The 20,282-nt window shown below is 64.7% G+C and overlaps 1 protein-coding gene across 1 annotated transcript in view; it reads right to left on the bottom strand.

Annotated features, from left to right (window-relative positions):
* Window positions 1–151: 151 nt before the first annotated feature.
* Window positions 152–20,282, bottom strand: part of PRDM16 (PR/SET domain 16) — a 27,016-nt gene continuing 6,885 nt past the window's right edge. Inside the window, exons 5-13 of the mRNA XM_029945941.1 lie at window positions 20,017–20,275; window positions 17,479–17,563; window positions 14,884–15,053; window positions 14,100–14,177; window positions 8,767–8,936; window positions 8,396–8,570; window positions 3,880–4,110; window positions 3,022–3,199; window positions 152–2,008 (exon numbers count right to left, since the gene is read on the bottom strand). Of these exons, the coding sequence (XP_029801801.1) occupies window positions 1,874–2,008; window positions 3,022–3,199; window positions 3,880–4,110; window positions 8,396–8,570; window positions 8,767–8,936; window positions 14,100–14,177; window positions 14,884–15,053; window positions 17,479–17,563; window positions 20,017–20,275 (1,481 nt within the window). The 3' untranslated portion in view covers window positions 152–1,873. The remainder of the gene's footprint in view (window positions 2,009–3,021; window positions 3,200–3,879; window positions 4,111–8,395; window positions 8,571–8,766; window positions 8,937–14,099; window positions 14,178–14,883; window positions 15,054–17,478; window positions 17,564–20,016; window positions 20,276–20,282) is intronic.

The raw sequence follows: 20,282 nt of genomic DNA on the forward strand, positions 1-20,282 counted from the left end.
GGGGGGGCTCGTCCCCGCCAGGCCCCGTCCTCAGGTGGGGGCGCCCCTGCCGCAGCACCTACATTCTTTTTCAAGGGCGACTTGGGTGATCTTTCTCTCTTCCTGTCGGGATACTAGTGCTCCTTTTTGTTTTCCTTCCAAACAATAAAAGAAATAAATAGAACACTTGTCTTCAATGCAAAGGTAACTGAAACTCTAATTTAACGAAAACACGTGATTGTCTGGAAACGGGCAGCAGGCCCGTCGGGCGCGGGGTATTTGGCACATTTAAAAACCTCCCCGCTCCTGGTTCCCGACCACACAACACACAACCTGATACACGGTTTTGGTCCTTCACTAGACACTTATATTAACAATATTTCTTCACAATAAGAATGTCTAATGCCAAAATACTGTTAAGGAAGAAATAAAATAAGAAAAGAAATGAATTAGAAAAAATTACAAGTTATATACAGATTAAGGTCAATTCCATCAGGGAAACAAATTATGATTTGAAGGTGGCCCTACGGGAATAACTTAGAGCCGGTCCGAGTGGGGGAGCAGACCCGTCCCGACCGGGCTGTGCTGTCTGCGCCCTGCGGCAGGGCCCACCTGCACGCCCGTCGCTTCCGGAGCTGGGCCAGCCCGCCAGGGGGCCGTGCACCGAGCGGAGGTGGTAGACGCGTCCCAGAGCCCGGGGCTCGCACGGGCATGGGGCCTGGCAGGCGGCCTGGGGCCAGGGCGCCGCAGAGCGCGCCCCACGGTGGCCACGGGGGATGCCCCCTCTCCCCTCTGTCCGTCTGACGGTGTGGGTGGGGGGGAGCCGGAGACCTGGGTGTGGCCGGCGGGGCCCCCTTCTGCAGAGTGGCTGTAGGCGGCTGGCGCGGGTGTGGCCGTGTGGGCAGGGGCGTGGGGTGCCAGGTCCACCCCTGCACAGGGGACCAGAGCCGCTGCTCCCACCTTCCCCAGACAATCGGGGGTGGGGGGTGGCCGCAGGCAGGAATCACACGCCACGCACACCCCCAGCCGTGGGCCGGCCCAGGAGATCACGTCTAAGAAATCCCAGGTAAGGTCTGAAACTGCTCCCAGGAGAGGGCCCCGGGCCCCTGGGTTCTGCACAGGGAAGGGGGAGTCCCCAGAATCACGGCTTTACAAACACGGTCAGGGATAGAAAATTTCTCCGTTATCTACAGTATAAAGAACACGCCCAAACACGGTGCCAGTTCCCAGTTTGGGTTTGCGAGTAAGCTGAGATTTCAAAGCAATGCAAAATTACTCTTAAAAAACAATTTGCAAGTCATTTTTCGCTTTTGTAAAAAATACTGTCTATTTTTAAAACCACATGCTTAAATAGACTCTGTCGTCAATAAGATTACCAAAAGGGTTACTCTTGTAATTCTCGTTATAAAAATCGTTGGGGCGGTCGGTCTCCCTTTCCCAAGCACACCCGTGTCCGTCCGTCCCCTTCCGAGACACCAGGCGGGTGCCCGAGGGGACCCGGCTGGCTTCAGTTTGGGGTTGGACTCCCGTCCTCGCCCACCGGGTCAGGTCTGTGAGCAGCTGCCGGGGGCTGCGCGTGGCCGGCCGTGTGCTGTACCACTTCCAGAACGCTGTTCTTAAGACCAATTCTTAGACGGTGGGGCTCCAGGACCGCTCAGCGACTCCTGGGTTCTGAGTTCTCTTCGGAAAAGTTAGAGCTGAACCACAGTGTGTGTGTGTGGGGGGGGGGTGGTGCTGAGGAGCAGCCCGCACAGGTGACAGGGGTCCCCCTGGCCCAGGCCTCGCCGCTCCCTGAGGCTCACTTCTCCGTCTTCGCAGCCGGGATTTCTGTTGGGACGTCAGGGGCCTCGCGGTTGCCTTGCTTGGACTCAGACCCCAGCCCGTCCTGCGCCCGTCAGAGGTGGTTGATGGGGTTAAAGGCTCCGGACTCCGGTGTGGCTCCTGTGATGTTCAACCAAGCGTCCAGAGGGCTCTGGGAGGAAGGGTGGAGAGGGGTCTCCTCGGAGAGGGACAGCATCATTGCATAAGCCTGGTTGGGGAGAGGACACACACATACACACACGCCAGGCCGGTGAGCCGTGTGAGCGGGGGTCCCGCAGACCCTCTGGCTGGGCTTGGCCTTGCCCAGATCCAGACTCTCCCCTGGGGCCTGGAAGAGGGGGATGTGGTGGGAGGTGGCAGGTGGATGTCTGCAGGGCTCGTGCAGAGAGGTGCCAAGGCGCCCTGGTCCTGCCCTCTGTGCATAGGGGCCCTGCAGCTCTTTGGGGTGCTCCCCCCTGCCCTAGCCCCACTTTTGCGAGGGCCCTGGGAATGCTGGTGGTCGACAACAGGCAGTGTCTGCCAGGGGGCACCGGTGGGCCTGGAGGCTGCCCGTCTGGACAACTGTGGGGCCGCACAGCTGGCCCGAGCTGAGCACCGATGTCGCCAGGACGGTTCTGCCACACGAACAGGGCACGAGGCCAGGGGACCTGGGGACCATCCAGAGCAGAGTGGGCTGGAGGAAGGCCGGCCCTCCCCACCCGGTGTACACCCTGGACAGGATTAGTGAAAAGACACAGACAGACACGCAGACGGAGTTTGCCGAGACTCAGGGGTGGGCTGACGGACGGAAGCAGGAGGCGGGGCCCTGGGGCCGCCGGCACTACAGAGGGGGCCCTCGCTGACCCTGCCAAGCTCCAGCAAGGACTCAGTGACCGTGTGACGAGCTCCCTTCAGGAGAAGCCTGGGCCACCAGCCGGTGGCCTCCAACCGGAGAGGGCGGGGGCCGACCCAGCTTCAAGGCTGGAGCCCTGGCCGTGGGCACCGGCCATTGGGGGTGAGAGGGCAGAATGCCCGGCCCCCGTTCATCTGCCTCAACCTCTCCCTGCCCCACCCCTGCTTGCGGGGAAGTGGTGGTGGCTTGGCTGTCTCTAGCCGATGCAGCGGGCCCGGGGTCGGTGGTCCTGGCATGCCCCCCCCCCCCGCACAGGACGGCCACCACGAAAGGAGGCGCCACCTGCCACCCGGCCTGGGGGTGCTGGGGGGGCTCTGCTCGGTACCTACCTGGTTCTTAGCCTGCCTGTACAGGGTCTGCTTTAAAGTCTCAGAGTCTAAGGTGGAATTAAGCACATCTTTAACGTCAAATGCTTCCTCAGCTGCTCTGCGCAGATCCAGCCCCTTCCCAAAAGTCGGCATCGGCTCCAAAGCTAACAGACCGCCTGGCTCCTCCTCCTCAACACACCTGCACCAACGACCGGGGGGTGGGGGGGGCCTGTGTCAGCTGCCACCTCGCTGATATCCCACGGCCGGCTCCAGGCCTGCATGCACGCCACGGCGTCTCTGCGAGCCACATGCACAAGGAGACGGACACACAGACACGCCGACACCTGGACAGAAGCCACACGGATGCAGGAAAGCGATGGACGGACCACAGCAGGGGGAGGACATGCATGGAGGGCTCGGCAGGGGGAGGACGTGCACACACCACAAGCAGCAGGCGGGGCGCCCGGAGCTCTGGGAAGGGAGGACAGGTCAGGGGGCAGCTCTGGAGGGGTTCAGGAGAGGGGGGGAGGTCAGTCCCCGGAGGGCTCCCCCAGGACCACCTGGAGCGCTGGCCGCAGCACTGGGGCCCACCTGAGGCAGCGAGCACTCAGGCCATCGGGGAAGGGGTCCAGCCTGCACCACTCATTCACTTCCCCGGGCCTCTCGGGGGACCCTGTCACTGCGCACCAGCCCCTCTCAGCCCCCTCCCACCCCTGCCTCCGCGCTCCCCACCGCAGGGGAGATGCCTGCTGAGAACCAGGGTGAGCCCAACCGGGAGGGTGCCGGGGTCTTGGGGGCTGTGGTCTGAGAGTGAGGTCGCCCTCATGAGGTTCGGGCCCCGCCCTGGCCTGGGCCCTCCCGGGAGGGGCCGGCCCCCACCTTCGGGCATGCTCGAAGCCCACGGCCAGGGCGGCGGGCGGCTCCTCCTCCTCCTCGTCCTGGTAGGCACCCTGGGGCCCAGGCGGGGGGGACACGGCGTCGTCCTGGGACTTGCCCGCCAGGCTGTCGTCTTCATCGTCCTCCTCCTCCTCCTCCTCCTCCTCGTCCTCCGGCTTCCCGCTGGCCAAACCTGGGCACTGGGAGTTGCTGTCCGGGTCCTGGACCTCCGGCCTGAGGTGACAGGGGAGGGAGTGAGCCTGGGGCCCCAAAAGGCCTTCGACTGGGGCTCCAGTCGGTTCTGCCCGCAAGGCTGTCCTCACCCCCCTGTGGAAGGAGCCTGCATCCCTGGTCACGGGGCCCCTCAGGGCTGAGGTTCCGAGTGTCTTGTCAGAACCCTCGGCCTCAGCAGCCCCTTGAGGAGTGAGCGAGGGCAAGGCAGGGAGGGGCCTTGGTGGCAGGGCTCCTGTGATGCCCGAGTGGATGCCAGATGTGTGTGTTGGGGAAGGAGGCCACAGCCAGTCTGGTGGGGAACGGGGTCTTGGGTGCTGGAGCTGGGGTTGGGCACTGCACAAGGGATACCCTTGGGGAGGTTTGCTGATCGACCCTTGCCAACTTCTCTTCGCCAGCCAGCTACGAGGACCCAGGGACACTGGTCACCCAGGGTGATGGAGCCCCTCTGCAGATGGGGGCTCTTTGGGCCTGGGTCCTGCAGAGTGAGGGCTGGACTGTCGTCAGCCAGGGTCTCAGAGGCTGATGGCTTCCCCCCTGCAGCCCGGACCCCACAATTCCCTCAGGGCGAGTCTGGCCAGGTGAGGCTCTTCCACTCCAGCTCCTCTTTATTGAGAGGAAAACACCCAGGGCGCCTGCGGGTGCTTAGCCAGTTGAGCGTTGGACTCTTGATCTCTGCTCAGGTCACAGTCTCACCATGTGTGGGTTCAAGCCCCGAGGCAGGTCTGCTCTCTCTCTGCCCCTTCTCTGCTTGCTTTCTCAAAACAAATAAATAAGAACTTCTAAAAATGGGGAAAATCCCAAGCTGAGCGAGGGTGAGTGAGCCTTCTGGTTTCTTTCAAAAAATGCCACTAGCCCAAGGACCACCTGGCAGGTGGCCAGCGTGCGGGGAGAGGGGAGGGGGCACACGCCTCCCGAGCCCACGTCAGGGCCAGAGTTCAGAGCCCCCAGACCCCCTTCCTCCTGGACCTCGCATGGCCCACAGAAACCCATCCGCCGGTGTCAGGGGAGTCGGGGCCCTGCTCTGGGCATTGGGTAGAGGCGCGTCACCTCCGAGTGACTACTGGCTTCCAGACACAGAGGTCCGTGCAGACGGACTGGGCCGCGGAGGCCTCTGATTGTCAGGCTGTCGACCACACTCTTCTTCTGTCCTTGCCTTTCCCAGAGAGTCTAAGAGGCTGACACCTGACCTACGGTCCCGGACGTGCAGGCCCTGACGTCTCCCCTCCCGACGGTCCCGTGTGGTCACCAGGCACATCCGCCCACCAGAGGTGGGGCTCCGGAGCCAAATGACTTGGGCTGGGACCCGGGTCCTGCCCTTCTCCCTGGCTCTCCGGCGGGCGACCTTGCCACCTCGGACCCTGTGCCCTCTCAGCGGTATGGAGCACACCCTCCCTGACGACAGCATGAACGCTCAGGTGGCTGCCGCGGTGGCCGGGACTGGGATCGGGTCCAGCTGGAGCCCTGGGCATGCGTGCTCGGGGCCTAGTGTGCTCTGCGGTTTCTAGGCCTGCGCCCCTCTGCTTGGGGACCGGGGCCAGGCCCCGCCCAGGAGGCCTGCATCCACCAGGAGCAGTCGCAGAGGGGCGGCAGGGACAGAGGACGGGGTCCAGCAGGCTGACTCTGCTGCAGACAGAGCAGGGACCCACCCGAGTGTCCCAGCCTCCAAACAGCTGCTGGTGACAGGTGACACCAGGGCCACGGAGACCCAGCGCCGGGGCCTGGACAACAGGAGCCCTGTCTCCCCTGGTTCTGGAGGCTGGAGCCCGAGTCCCAGGAGTGGGCGGGCCTCGTTCCTGCCGAGGCCCAGGGACGCCGGGGCCTCTCCCCGCCTCACGTCTCTGCTTCATCTTCACACGGCTGCTCCCCGCGTGCGGCTGTGTCCTCATCCCTTCTTTCATGACGTCATGTGGGGTTGGGGACCACCCTGGTGACCTCATCTTAACCAACACACCTGTAAAGACCCTATTTCCAAATGGGGTCACATTCTGAGGCTCTAGGGGTTAGGATTTTGGGGACACAGTCCGGGCAGGTATCTAAGGGGCTGTGGGGCCAGGAAGCCTGGCAATCCCTACACTCTCCTTGAGGGTCCTGAGAAGGAAACCAGTTCAGAAGAGAACCGGATGGTGTTAGGGCCGCCCCACGTGGAACTGTGCCCTACACGGACCGGTGGGTTCACGTCAACTGTGACCGCGGTTCTCACTTCCGGCGGTGACGTGGGACATCTCCCGGGGACAGGGCCTCAGCGGGATAGGCCATCCGAGGGCCTGGGTCTGTGGCGAGCTCTGTCCCGGGCCTTCTAAGGGACGTGGGGCCCAGTCTCCTGTGTCTGAGCCCCTCCCCCCGCCCCGGGGCCGGAGGGAAGCCCTAGCTGACGCGCTCTGTGGTGAAGGTTGGGGGGGACGGTCTCCTGTCCCTCCGGTCTCCCCCCGTCTGCTGGGTTTCACGGGGTCCCCCTCCTCCTCTGGTGGAGAGCTGGCCACCTGGGCTCCAGGCGTGAAGGTCTCTGTGGCGCTCCTGGGCTCACCCCGGCATGGCCACCCACCGCACGGAGGACGCCGCTGACAAGTCCTCCTGGGCTCCTCGTCTTTGTCCTGGGTGCAGGCACTCACAGTTCAAAGGGCCGCCTCTGCCAGGCAGGATGTGCCTCGCGGCCCGGCGGTGCGGCTCCGATACAGCCCGCCGCCTGGTGCTCACGTCGGTGACTTTCTCTGAAGGCAGACGCCGCACTGCTCCAACCCCAGCCGGCTCTCAAGCGTGAGACCCTGAACGCAGGCTCCGTGCCCCCAAGGGGCAGGTCTAGGCTCCCGTGAGTGTCGCTTGTGCGCCCAGAGCCGAGGATGCACGGGGCACTCTGTCCGCAGCAGAAAGCCCTCGGCAGGGCTGCGTCGTGGTGAGAATCTCAGGGCCAAGCAGGGGTGAGGCTCTGGGAAACGGAGCCCACAGCCCGGCTCTCTCACCATCCCCTCCTCTGAGCCCACCCTGGGCCCTACGTGGGCAGGCAGATGAGCGCGCCCTCCGGGGGCATGGTTTAGGATGTGGTGGCCTCAGAGAAAGTCCAAGTGTCACATTCATTCATGAATTCGACAGGCCTTCCCAGTGCCTCCACCTTGTTACCCAGCCTGGCAGGGAGGGGCCTGGGTCTCCGGGGGACCCTCCTCGTTGCTGGAGGTGGGTGGAGAGATGCCAGGCCCTGGGGGCCACAGAGCTTCCCTGGGCTGTTTTCCTCTGCAGAATCAGGGGCTCGCACTCCGAGGCCACTTGAAGTTTGCAGCATCTCTGGCTTTCTGCCAGGTGGTCCGGCCCCAGCTTTTACCCCAGGAGAATGTCCCCAGGGGCTTTGAAGCGTCCTTCCAGAAGGGACCCGCAGTGAATGTCACGCTGTGAGCCCGGGATCCAGGGTTGTGCAGAACGCCCTCCACACCTCGAACCAGAATCCTGCCATTTTTCTACCACCGTGTGCATGTACGTATGAGTGCGTGCATGTGCGTGAGTGCATGTGTGTGCATATGTGTGTGAGTGCATGTGTGCATGAGTGTGAGTGCAGGTGTGTGCACATGCGTGTACACACATGCTGTGGATGTGTGTATAAGTGCAGATGTACATGTGTGCACAGGTAAGGGTGTGTGGTTTCACATGTGCACAGGTTATGTGCATTTATGTGTCTGTGTGCATATATGTGCAGGCAGGTGACTTCATGTTTCTGTATATATGTGTACACATGTGCACATGTGTGGTTCCATGCGTGTGCATAAATGTGTGTATGGGCTTGCATGTGCATGATTTCATGTGCATACATACACATGGGTACAGGTGTGGCGTCACGTGCATGCGTATGTGTGAATGCATGTGCGCGAGTGCATGCATGTGTGCCCTGTGCATGCATGTGTGTGTATGTGTGTGTGTTTAAAGGGGCAGCACTCCTGTTTGGAAACCTTCAGCGCCTCGGATTCAACAGAGACGTTCTAGACCCTCAGCCTCAGGGTGGAGCTCGTGGCAAAAGCCCTCGTCCGGCCTGTACGCGGCGGCAAGCCGGTGCCACCCAAGCCACACAGGCCAGCAGCTTGGCGCGGCTGTGAGCGCACGACACCCATCTGTAGTCAGGGCGCTTTCTCGTCACCGGAGACTGAGGCAGGAGGGGAGGCCCCCCCCCCCCCAGGAGGCAGGGCTGGGGCCCCTGGTCCTCATCTAGAGCTGGTGCTGGGGCACGGGTGCCCCTGCTCTGGGGCCTGCCACACAGGTGGGCTTAGGACCTGGACCTTCTTGGCATCTTGAATGAAATTCTTACCTCTTGTCTGTTCGCGCTGATGTTTGGTTCATCTCACTATTGGCGATAAAGTTTCTGATTTCAGAGAAATAGGAGTCTTCTTTCTCGTCTAAAAGTGCATGGTTGTCTGACTCGGAGGTGGGGGAGGAGGCACTGGTCCCCAGGTGGTTCGTGATGACCCCTGCGTGCTGGCTCACTGTGGGGACAGGGAGGATCAGAGAAGGGGCTCCCTCAGCTGAGCCCTCCCCTTCCTTTTCCTCCTCACCGCTCCCTTCCAGTCTTCCCCCTCCCCCCTCCTCTCCAGCTCTCCCTTCCCCTATGCTGTCTCGCCCGCCCCTCCCCTCCTGTCTTCTCTCCCCCTCCCCCCACGCTGCGCCCGCGCGTGCGCCCACCTGGGGCGTGCTCGTGCTCGTGCTTCTTGAGGTGCCGGTCCAGGTTGGTCTGCTGCCCGAAGCAGCGGTTGCACAGGTGGCACTTGAAGGGCTTCTCCTTGTTGTGGATGTTGCGGACGTGCCGCTGCAGGTTGGAGGAGATGCTGAAGGAGCGGTCGCAGTACTTACACCTGGAAGACACACGGGCCTCAGAGGAGCCCCCCGCCCTCCCCGCAGCCTCGCTGAGACGCCCGCCCCGCCCCCCCTTCCCGGGAGTTGCTGTCCCCGCGTCCCCGGGGCGGGGCGCTGCTGTCCCAGAGTCCTCGCTGCAGGGCAGGCGGGGCCCCACACACCGCCACGGCCCTTGGAAGAAGACGCGCTGACTTGAGAGGGCGGCGGGTGGCCGGTGCTGCCGCGGGGGACCCCTTGGGCATCGGGTGCCCCGCAGGAGACCCTGCCCGAGGGCCGCGCTCCCGGCAGCCTCAAGGGGGCGGCCGAGCACCGCGGAAGCCTTTCGATGCTTCCCCCCGCCACAGCCACAGCCGGCGCCTTCCCCCCAAGGAGGAGCCTGCACCCCGCTCCCTGCCACCTTCCTCCGAGGAGAGACCCCCCCCCCCACATGGGGAGGGCTGGCCTGGACCCGGCCACCTTTCAGTGTGGCCTCGCGTGCCAATTCACTAATTATGGGCAGTCTTCACTTCCCCGAGGGCGCGGCCACCTGTCAGGCAGCCTCCTCCCAATAGGGCCCGTTGCGACCGCCTCGTGTCCCTGCTCCTCTGTGGAGGGTGATCGCCAGCCCCAGGGGCGCGCACTCGGGAACAACCGAGAAGGAGCTCCCTCCTCCGGAAGCTTCAGTTGGGTCCCTAGGAGCATCGGTGACCCGGGCGGGCGCGGCTTTGCTCCAGGGCAGGAAAGGGAGGGGAATCTCCCAGTTTAGAGAAACAGAGGGCAGGCTGAGCCTGGAGCTGGAGGGGGGTGGCCCCGGAGCTGAGCCGCCACAACACGTGGGCGGAGCCGCGCGGGCGCCTCCTGGTGGCAAAATCCAAGCAGACGGGACCTGACACAGCCGTGTTCAGGTGCACGCATGTGTGCCCATGTGCAGGCGTGTGCACGCACGAGCCTTCGTGTGCAGGAGTGTGCACACATGTGCACGTGCGCGGATGCCAGAGGCACGTGAGCACCTGCGCCATTGCGCACGCGCACGCGCTCGGGTATTTCCCAGTCTTGGAAACAAACCGCCTCTGCAGGGGAGGGGAGGCAATGGCCGGCCGAGGCTCTCAGAAGCTGTCTACACAGCAGGTCCGGCAGGGCGCACAGTGGGAGGCGCTTGTTCTTCCAGAGGGGTGTGGCTGGAAGGTGCCAGGGACCTGTCCTGAGTGTGCAGCCTGGTGTTCCCACAGGGGGCCCCCCCACGGATCGCTCCAGCATAGAGTACAGTCATGTGCGCTGGGCCACAGGAGCCAAGTTGTGCTCCAGGATGCTTCTGGATGCTTCCGCTGCCCTGGCCTCCCACGCGGGGCCGGCTGCAGGCTGTGTGAGGCTGGCCTCATGGCACCGCTCTGCCCAATTTGAGAGGTACCGGCGCTGACCTCTGATACCTGCCCGGACAGTCTGACCATCACAGTGCCCCCGGGGGGCCCCGAGGCAGGAAGCATTAGCCCCCCACTGACTGGAGCCTCCTGCCTGGGCCCCGGCGCTGCTAGCACTTGCCCAGCAGCAGAACTTTCCCTGCACTAAGTGACAGCTTGAGGAAACCGTCCAGGGAAGCCGACGTCCTGCCCGATGGCACCAGGGGTCTGAGGATGGGCACACAGAAAACAGGGGGAGCCCCCGGTGGAGGGGAGCCCCGGACTCCGGGGTCCAGTTCTGCAGCTTCTTGGCCGAGGCCCCGCTGACTTTGGCGTCCTCCGTGGTCGGTGGGCAAGGAGCCATTTGTGGTCTTTATGTGACAGGCTTGGGCCGCGGTCCCTGGCGTCCTCCTGAGTGACCCTCAGCCCAGGGCTGGCCTGACGGGGACCCACGGTCCCGGAAGCCCACGCGGCGCCACTGCTGTCTACGTGAGCCCTTCTGCAGGTAGGCTGGCAGTGCTGGGCTGCCCTGCGCCCCGGCCCCCACACAGTGGCCCAGGAAGGAGGGCTTTACATCCAGGACGCACCATCTCCCTGTCACAGATGTCTCCTTGCCCCCGATGGTGACAGGCTCCCAGACAACCGTCCTGCTCTCAGGGCGACTGCTCAGGAAGGACCAAGGACACGGCCACGCTGGCGGTGGGCACTGCCCCCTGGCCACACAGCAGGGCTCGCCAGGGCCCATCTACATGGGCGCTCAGGCCCAGCTTCTCTCTGCTCGTTTTTTCGGAAATGCAGGGACCTTCTGGCAGGTTCCACCTGACCCATGAGCTCTGACCCAGGTGCACCCTTGGCCGGACGCGGGGTTGGACAGGACTGTCTCATTATCGGAAATGGAGGTCTCTCTCCACCGTCTGTGGGGCTGGGGAGGCGGGTGGGGAGCCGTACATTCAGTTTGGTCACAGACAGCTCTGACTGTGGTGCTCTCCTGCTTCCAATCTAAATGACTAGCCCAGATGGAGGAGCCCATTTGAAATTTAGGGGAGCAGTGAGACCCGGGCTTGGGGTAGGCAGGGTCCTCTGAGCAGCTGGGGTTTGCCTTAAAAGTAAGCTGACAAGTGTCCAGTGACATTTATGGCCTGGCTGCATGACATCACAGCCTCTGCACTGGCTGCAGCCACAAGTGACCAGGGGCCTCGAGGGGCCCCAGCCCCCACCCCCACTCGAGGGAAGCCAGCCAGGTGGAGGCGTGACACGGGGAGGGGCAGGCGCAGGGCCCACCCTGGGACCGGACGTCCCCGGGGCAACGCTCTGGGTGACTGTCAAAGCAGGAGGAAGGGAAGAGGGAGTTCTGAAATCCAGCCCTAAACAACTAGAAGAGCAAGGGGACAGGTAGGGGCCACCTGAGGGGGCGGGGCCAGGGCTGCGGAGAGGAAAGGGCTGCGGACGCAGAGGCACGTGTCCCAAAGCCGGAAGCTCCCGTCTCTTCGGGAGCCCGCTGGCCAGCCCGAGAAGGCCCGCACCACACTGTGACCAAGATCCTGGAGGGACCGTCAGGCGAGGCGGCCAGGAGCAGCCCTTCACCCCTCACCCCTTTCGGACGCAACTCCCAAGCCAAAGTTTATGTCTGTCCAGCCTGAACTGCACCCCTGCCCCCAGACCTGCTGGGGCCTTCAGAGATGAGCGTGTGTCTTCCGGCACCTTCCAGCCCCAGAAGAAGCCATGAGCTGAGGCCATGGGCCGCCAGGAGGGCCACCTTCCCTCCAGACAGCGGACTGCCAGTCAGGCTCCAGGGTCTGTCTTTCGCTGGGAGCCAGAGCTTTGAAACGCATTCCCTGTGATCCTAGTAATCTCAGGCAAGTGCTTCAAAGGAAGCGTCCCAACATCGCCTGCTTTGAGGGTCTCTGCTCTTCAGCTCCCCAGGAGCCCTGCCTCCTCCGGCCTTCAGGGGGCCTCCAGGTGCGCACGCGGGGCCGGCCCCAACCCAGCACCGGTGGGCAGCCGGCCGTTCTGATCCGCCTGCCAGGGTGGGGTGGGCTGGAGTCCTTGTCTTTTGGCGGGGGGACCCCTGGACAGGTTTCTGAGGACGGAAGGACGAAATTTCCTCCCCCAGTTTAGATTCTCCCAGTGATCAAGGTGACCCCAGGAGCCCCCAGTGATGTCAAGAGGAAAGTCACACGGCCCAGAACCCCCATCACAGGCTGCCCTGAGCCAGATAGTCAGGATTTGCAACGCAAACTTCCAGAACAATTACTGTTAGGGAAGTTGAAACTCACAGACTGGAGAGAGCAAAAGAAATCAATGATAATTAAATTCTTCTCGAAACACCGCCTGACCCTCTAGGGACCCCCACCGTCCAGAGGTGGCTCTCCTTACAGGAAAACACACGTTTTCGGGCGGGAGGCCTGACCACATCAGCCTTCCCCTCGCTAGGCATTGTGGAATGGGGGGACAGGGGCCTGCATGTTGGGGGGCCGGGGGCATGGAGCAGATGACTGCTGAGCGTCCTGAGCTGTCACTTGTCACAGCTCATGGGATGTGGCCCCATAGTGGTCACATCTCGGGGGAGGGCACGGGGACTGTGACGCCTGGGGGGGGCCCCACATGGCTGTCCTTCCCAGGGACGGGGACGCCAGGCTCTGTGCGGCCAGAGTACAGGAATCCTGCGCTGCGGACTTAAAACCAGACTCCGCGTCCCCAAGGGCTGCTGCTCACAGACACCCCAGGATGAGGTCTGGGCATCTATACAGCTCCCCCCCCCCGTTTGCCTCCTGGTCACTGCCACCTGAGTCTCTTGTTTCAAATGCCACCTCTCAGGACGCCTGGGCGGCTCAGTCGGTTAAGTATATGACTTCAGCTCAGGTCATGATCTCACAGTTCATGGGTTCGAGCCCCATGTCGGGCTCTGTGCCGACAGCTCAGAGCCTGGAGCTGCTTCGGATTCTGTGTCTCCCTCTCTCTGCCCTCCCCTGCTCATGCTCTTGTCTCTCTCTTTTCCTCAAAAATAAATAAACATTAAAAAATTAAAATGTCAACTCTCAGACCCCCTCCTTCGAAAGCCAGGTGTCCCCCTCATCCCTTCCGCTGCCCGACAAAGGGCCCAGAGACGGACGCACAGGATCTGCTTCTCCGGGGCCAGAGCCCGCGGCTAGAGGGGCCGTGCGCTCTGCCTCCAGGCAGGTCATGGGGTCTAAGCCTCTGGCTCCGCATCCTGGAGACAGGGTGTCGCCCCCTTATGAACCGACGTGACGGCTCTCACACCCACTCGCCGGGTGCCTGCACAGCTGCGGTGGAAGCGTGGCGCGGAGGAGACGGGACGGGAGGGACACAAGGCTTCCATCAGGGCTGGCCGCCCAGGTGAGGCCCCAGGACGCCCCGAGCCCAGGCCTGGTCTTCAGTTCTTGTGGAGCTCCTGGTCCACGCCCACCCTGCCTTAGGCGCTGGCCCTGGCCCGCCGCCCATCACCCGGGAGCTGAGCTGGGTGGGAGTGGAGTCGGGGTCCCTCCACCAGCCCCCTGGGGCCCTGGCTTCGGCGGGTGCTGCCGAACGCCCTGCCCCCGTCGGCAGCGGCCGTAGGGAGAGCTGCTCCCAGGCGCGCGGCCCCAGGAGCGGGCAAGAGCCTTCCGGAAGCCCACCGGGCACCCAGGACCCAGGACGGTCGTGCGATCTGGGGAGCGGTGCGACCCGAGTGCGCTGGCTCCCACTCTCGCCCTCCCCGTGAGTGGGAAGGGGCGCGGTCTCGCCGGAGGCCTGTGCCGCCGCGGCCCGAACGGGGCGGGCTCCTACCTGTACGGCTGCTCCCCGGTGTGCGTCCGCAGGTGTCTCGTGAGGTTTGCTGACCGGGGGAAGATCTTGCCGCAGTACCTGGGTGGAGGGGGCGGGGGGACGTTAGGACGTCACGCGGGTGGGTCTTCCTGCTCAGCGTCAGGGCCCGAGGCCCCACAGCTGGGGGCGGGAGGCCTGGCGGCGGCCCCCAGCTCCAAGTCTGTCTTGCAGCTCCAGAGCCCAGCTGAACTTGACAGAGAGGCCTGCTGGTGCCGCTGGGCAGACGGGCCCGGCCTACTCTGGCCTGCTGGGACCCTGCCCCTTCCCCAAGCAGTAGCTCAGCCACGGAGCCCAAGGTGGTCGAGCAGGCGTGGCCAGGCTCCTGCAGCTGGGGACAGACACAATGTGACGGGGCTTTCCACGGGCTCTGAGTGAGAGCATCGTCTAAAAGCGGACCAGCCCTCCCTGGCTGCAGCCCTCGGAATGCTGACCCCCCGGGCTGAGACCGTTTTCTTGTGCTCCCGGTGGGGCAGGAGGCGTCCCCCCCAACCCTACGGATCTGCTGCGGGAGTGACCCCCACTGAAGGGCAACCGTTTGCTGCTTCCACGCGGCGCTCTGGCTGTGATCGAGTTTTCCCGGGTCGCGCAGGCTCACGGCCCCGGCAGGGCACCTGGGCCGGCCTGGCGGGGCCCCCTCCAGCCCCCCACCTGCCCCCCGCCAGTCCCCCGTGTGCGCCCCACGCGCCCCCTGCCAGCCCCTGCATGCCCCGCCCCCCGCCAGGCCCCCGCGTGCCCCCCGCCTCACCTGCACGTATACCGCTCCTTGCCCTTCCTGAGGATGGGGTCTGAGAGCGTGGGGGGCGGGGACCGGAAGTTGAAGGGGTGGTGGGGGAGGGGCTGCAGGGAGCCGCCCGCTTCCGCCTTCATGGCCGCAAAGCTCTCCAGCTTGTCTGTCATGGTCTCGATGGCTGACATCTGTCGGCGGGAGAGCGGGAGACACGGGCCTGAGCTGCCACCTCTTGTGAGAGTGTGGGCCCGCCTCCCGGTGACTGTGCGTGTCCTCCGCTGGGGCCGGGCTCGAGGCTCGCACCAGCCCTCAGGGTGGGCGGGGGCGGGGGGCGGGGGGCGGCCGTCTCCGGGCTTCTTGGTCACCTGCCACCCTGCGCCCTTCCCTGGGAGCCCCAGCTCAGCCCAGGGCCCAGGCGGTGGGAGCCTGTCTGCCCAGCAGGGGCACATGGAGGGGCAGACTCCCACCTTGTGATGACCTCCCCTTACCAGGGACGCCCCAGCGCCGCCTGCTGGCCTGACCCCTGGCCAGCACTCCTGGGGGCTGGCTTGGTTCAAAGACAGAGTCATGCCTATTTCCCTCTCCTCCCCTCCCTTCTCCTCTCCTCCTCTCCCTTCTTCTCTCCTCTCCTTTTCACTCCATTTTGCTTTTTCCTTTATTTTTTTTATTTGATTCATAAAAATCAAGAAGTCTACCTGCATCTCAGGTTGACAGGGACCAGCAGCCTGGGCAGCATCACCTAGTGGCAGCAGGCCACGATTGCAGGCAAAGTTCTAAGAAGGGATCTAACAGCCCAAGGCTAGATGCACTGAGGGTTTGAAAGGATGAGGCCCACGTGACCCAGCACGGACAAGGTGACCTGGACAAGAGAAGCCACCTCTCCAGGCCTTGGAGATGCCTTGCGGAAGCGGTGGGGGCCGGGAGAGATGGGGACATGGCACTGGCCATGTGCACCTGGTGGGCAGAGTTCTGACCGGGGCCCCAGACTGTGCCTGTCCCTGAGGGCTCGGGGTCTGGCCTTGCCTCTCTGCTGCTGCCTGGCTTCTCGCTGGCCCGACACTGCCTGGACGACGGGACCCCGGACACGCAGACTGTGCCCACCTGGTTTTGTGCCTCAGTTTTAGCCACAGCCTTGAAAGGCTCTGGAACTTTCTACACACAGACTCCTTGGAAACTCCAGAGGCAGTGGGGGGGCCGCGGCCAAACAGGACTGCCTCGCCTGCACCCCACGGGCTGCACACGCTCACGTCAGGCCTCAGAAGCCCAATGCCCTGGCAAAGTCCTGCACCTGGCCACCGCGGGCTGCTGTCTTCACATCGCGGCGGCCCTGTCCTTTGCAGAGGCCATCAGTTATCCCCCCTGAGTGACTGCCGGGCCTCAGACTGTTTAACTAGATGACTCCCTAGTCTTCCTCCCCTCGCCCCACCCTGCGCTCTGGCCCAGGGGCAGGCAGCAAGTGGGGTGGGGTGCTGGGCTCCAGGGGGAGCGGGCAGGACGGACAATGGGCAGCCGGCCCCCTGCCAGGCCTCTCTTCCTCAGGCCTGGGTGGGTCTTGCCGGGGCCACCGCAGGTCCGGCCGGCCCAGCCTGCTCCCCCTGGTCAGATATTCCTGGCCGGGTGGGGAGGGGGGGGCCCGCACAAACACAAACACAGGATGCGCCTGGCTGGCTGGTCGGCTGTTTCCAGCCCGACCCGAGGAAAATCAGGGGAAGTTATTAAGCTAACCCCACAGCCCCAGCGAAACAATGGGAGGCGCTAAGTTTAGCTGTGAATCCAGGCAGGGGGCAGGTTTCACCAGCCGGGGGTGTTTGTCCAAGGTGGGAAACGCGGAGGAAGAGAACAATACCGGGGCTGGAGCCTGGTTCAGGCCATCCTGCAGTTCAGCTGCCAGGACACCCAAGTGAGGCGAGGGCGGCCCGTGGCTCCCCACCGTTCACCCCCCACACCTCTGTGCCCAGCCCTGGGGAGGACCGGGCCGGAGGGGTGGACAGGAGTGCCTGCAGGCCGGCTGTGCGGCTGCTGCCTGGCTTGGGGGTTCGATTTCCCAGGCCCTTGACCCTGGACTTGGTAGACAGCCTGACACCCTTGCAGCCCTGGGGAGGCCCGCCCCCCCCAGCACATCCTAGGACCTTCCATCCTTGGCACCCATCTGTCTGCTTCCGTTCGCTGTCCCCTCTGCCACTCTGTGCCCGCTATGCTCGGACCCTGCTCCCTCGTTTTCTCTCATAAGTGCCCTGGGTCTGTCACCTTACATTCTGAGTTCTTGGGCTCATTGCATCCAAGCTGGTGCCCAGGGCCTTGCTGAGGCTCACTGCCCCTCCTAGAGCCTGACCCGTAGGTGGGCGCGCCCCCATGCCCTAGGTCTTTGGCCGCCTCCGAGCGACCCGAGGGGTGCCCTGCAGAGCACCACCTCCTTCCTCACTCATCTGGGACCTCGTCATCCTCCCCAGGCTCGTGGTGACCCGTGGGGGCTGCAGGCAGAGAGTCCCCGGGGAGTCTGATGGTCAGGGGAGGCACACCTCGGGTGTGGTAGCCCGCCCCCTGAGGAGCCCTGCTGTCTGGGCAGCCCGAGGCCTCGAGGCCGCCCGCCTGCCTGGCCCGCCGGGGTCTCACCTGGGGGTGGAAGAGGAGGGGGGACGGCCGCAGGTACTTCTCCTTCAGGACTCCCACTGGGTCCGTCACCTTCCGCTTCTCCACCCTGCTGGACGCAACACAGAGGGTTACGTACCCCACTGGGCTGCCGGGGCTGCGCAGGGGGGTGTCTGCCATGACCCCTGGTGACTGTGTGCGCCTGACGGGGAGCGGGGCGTCCTGAAGGAGCCCACCTGCCCACCTGCCCACCTGCCCGGCCTCCAGGCTGCCACCTGCCGGAGCGCGTGCTGCCCTCCCTCCACAGGCCCCCCATCACCACGCCCGCCGCACCCCTGCGGGCCTCCCAACCTCCGCTAACCACCCAGAGCCTCCCATGGCTGCCTCCTGGGGTCTACCGAAAAGCTCACCATGGCTGCCAGAGAGGACAATTCTAGCAAATTTTCCAGATCATAGGACACGCAGAGGAAGAGGCTGGGGCAGCTCTGTGAGCCCAGCCTCATTCTCCTTGGTGTGTGTGTGAGGGGGACTCACAAAACGCCGTCTGGGGAGGTCTGCCACTTCTCTGCGCACAGACACATCCGCTCTGAGCAGACCCTACACCAGCCGCTCCTGTCCCGTCTGCGCCAGGGCCTGGCTCTGACACCCGTGAGAGCAGGACGTGTGGATGGCACAGGAGAGGGGGCGGGCCACCGGGGACAGCGTGGGCACCCTGGGAGCGTCCCCACAGGGCCTGGGGCCGCGGAGCGCTGCGGGCCCGCCAGCCGGGCCCCGGACAGGGCGTGAAGGCTGTGAGGGAAGTTGGCCGGAGGGCGTCCTGCTCTGGGGGGCTCACCCGAGGCCCGAGTCAGAGCCGGACGGTGTCGCCCTCGGCCACTCAGCCAGACGCTGCGGGGGTGGCGGTGTGGGGGGCCCCGGGGGAGGCCGTGGGTCTGTGTCAGGTGGGTCCCTGAGCAGCCAAGGCCGGCCCACCCCGGCGGCGCAGCAGACACGTGGGCGTGCGCCCAGCCGATGAGGCAGGTCCGGGCGCTGCCCGCCTGGGGCCGGCCTGTGGGGACGGTGCAGAGTTTTCCTGGGTCACCCAGGAGCCAAGGGGCCCGGCCTGTGTGTCACTCCCGCTTTGCCTGGGGAGGGACCTTCAAGACCACAGGTTTGTCTTCATGGGCTTGGTGGTGGCAGACAGAGAGGTGGGGCCAGCACCCCCTAGGGCATTTTGCTGGTGTCTGTGTGCAAAGCTGGGGCTCCCGCAGATCTGACAGCCAGAGCCAGGGACACGCGGGGGCTTAAAGGAGCCCCGATCCGACTTCCCCTTCTTGGCCTCACCCAGCTTCTGGAAGAAGGCCTATGGCCCTAAACCAGGTGAGAGGGGGCAGAGGGGCAGCGTGGGGGCCTGAAGGGAGGGCGGGGAGCCCAGGGGCAGCGTGGGAAGACGGTGGGCGAGAGCCCGTTGATTCCCGCTCTGCGGCCTGGCGGGAGGGCCCGTGTCTCCGCCTCCAGTCCCCCTCGGAGCTCTGCGCAGGGCTGCACACCCGCGGGGCGCCCCGGGCCGTGCCTGCGGTCTGCGGGTTCTTACTTAGCGGTCAGGCTCTCCCCAGGCCTTTCGATGGCCACGCTCACCCCGGGAGGCTAAGGAGCAGGAGAGGCCCCTGCTCTGCAGCTTTCTCAAACCACCTATGGATGGCGCGTTCTGGCGAAACCCTTCAAGGGTTCACGGTTCCCGTGATGATGACGTCAGGCCCTGGCTGCAGACACAGGTGGCCGGGGCCAGCGCTGAGTGCGGAGGGCAGGACGCGGGGCCGGCAGAGGTCTTGCTGGGACATTCTCTCCCACATGCACCCTCGACAGTGAGGGCTCCTCCCCTGCACGGCCGACTCCAGGCTGCACGGGCCCCGTGGGGGGCACAGGCACCCGCGCCTTCATGGCGCCCACGTGCTCCCTCGCTCCCTGAACACCAGGTGTCATGCACATGCGTGTGCACACGGGCTTCTTTCCCGGCGCCTGCTTCCTGGACCTCCAGGCCCCCCTCACCTGCACGGCCCTCCCCCAAGGCCCGGCCTGCCCAGCACCGCAGGACCCCTCCACCTAATAAACCCACGTGATCAAAGCCTGCCCGGAAATTGGGGAGGGGTTATATTGGCCCCTCACAGGGGCGCCATCAGGGACGTGGATGCTGGCTTCTTGCAAACCTTCCGAAGCTCCCTCCTCCCCCCGTCCCCTCCTCTTCCTCCTCCTCCTCCTCCTTCTTCTCCGTGGCCCCCCCGCCACCACCAGAGACCAGCAGCAAATCTGCTCTCCCCTGGACCACCAGGAAGCCCGACTGTGGCTCCGGGGCGTGGTAGGGGCCGTGAGGGCGGCCTCGGGACTGGGAGCAGAGGAAGGAGCAAGGGTCTGAGTTTTGCAGGAGGCGCACTTGGTCCAGAGAAGACGGCTGGAGACAGAGGGGGGCCCCGGTGGGGTCTGAGGGGAGGCTGGGGCTCCCTGGGGCTGCCTGCGTGTGCGGGGGAGACCCCGCCCAGACGCCCAGCAGGCGGGGAGAGCAGGTGAAGGCGGGGACGGTAATACCTGTAGATGGGGTCCATGAAGAAGGGCGAGGGCTTGGCGTAGTGCAGGGCGGGCTGCTGGGGCAGCGGTGCCGGGCACGCCTTGGGCAGCCCCTCCGCGGCCCCCGGCCTGCGCTCCCCGTAGACGTGGTTCTTGCGGGGCTCCCGGCCCCCTCCGTTCTGGCTGGCGCGGACGCGGCTGCCGATGCTCAGGTCCAGCGGCTCCTCCCCGGACGCCGGCGCCGGGGGCGCCTTGGGCACGGGCAGCACGGGCTTCGCCTCTTTTGG

The sequence above is a fragment of the Suricata suricatta genome, chromosome 8 (assembly GCF_006229205.1).
Source record: "Suricata suricatta isolate VVHF042 chromosome 8, meerkat_22Aug2017_6uvM2_HiC, whole genome shotgun sequence".
NCBI lineage: Eukaryota > Metazoa > Chordata > Mammalia > Carnivora > Herpestidae > Suricata > Suricata suricatta.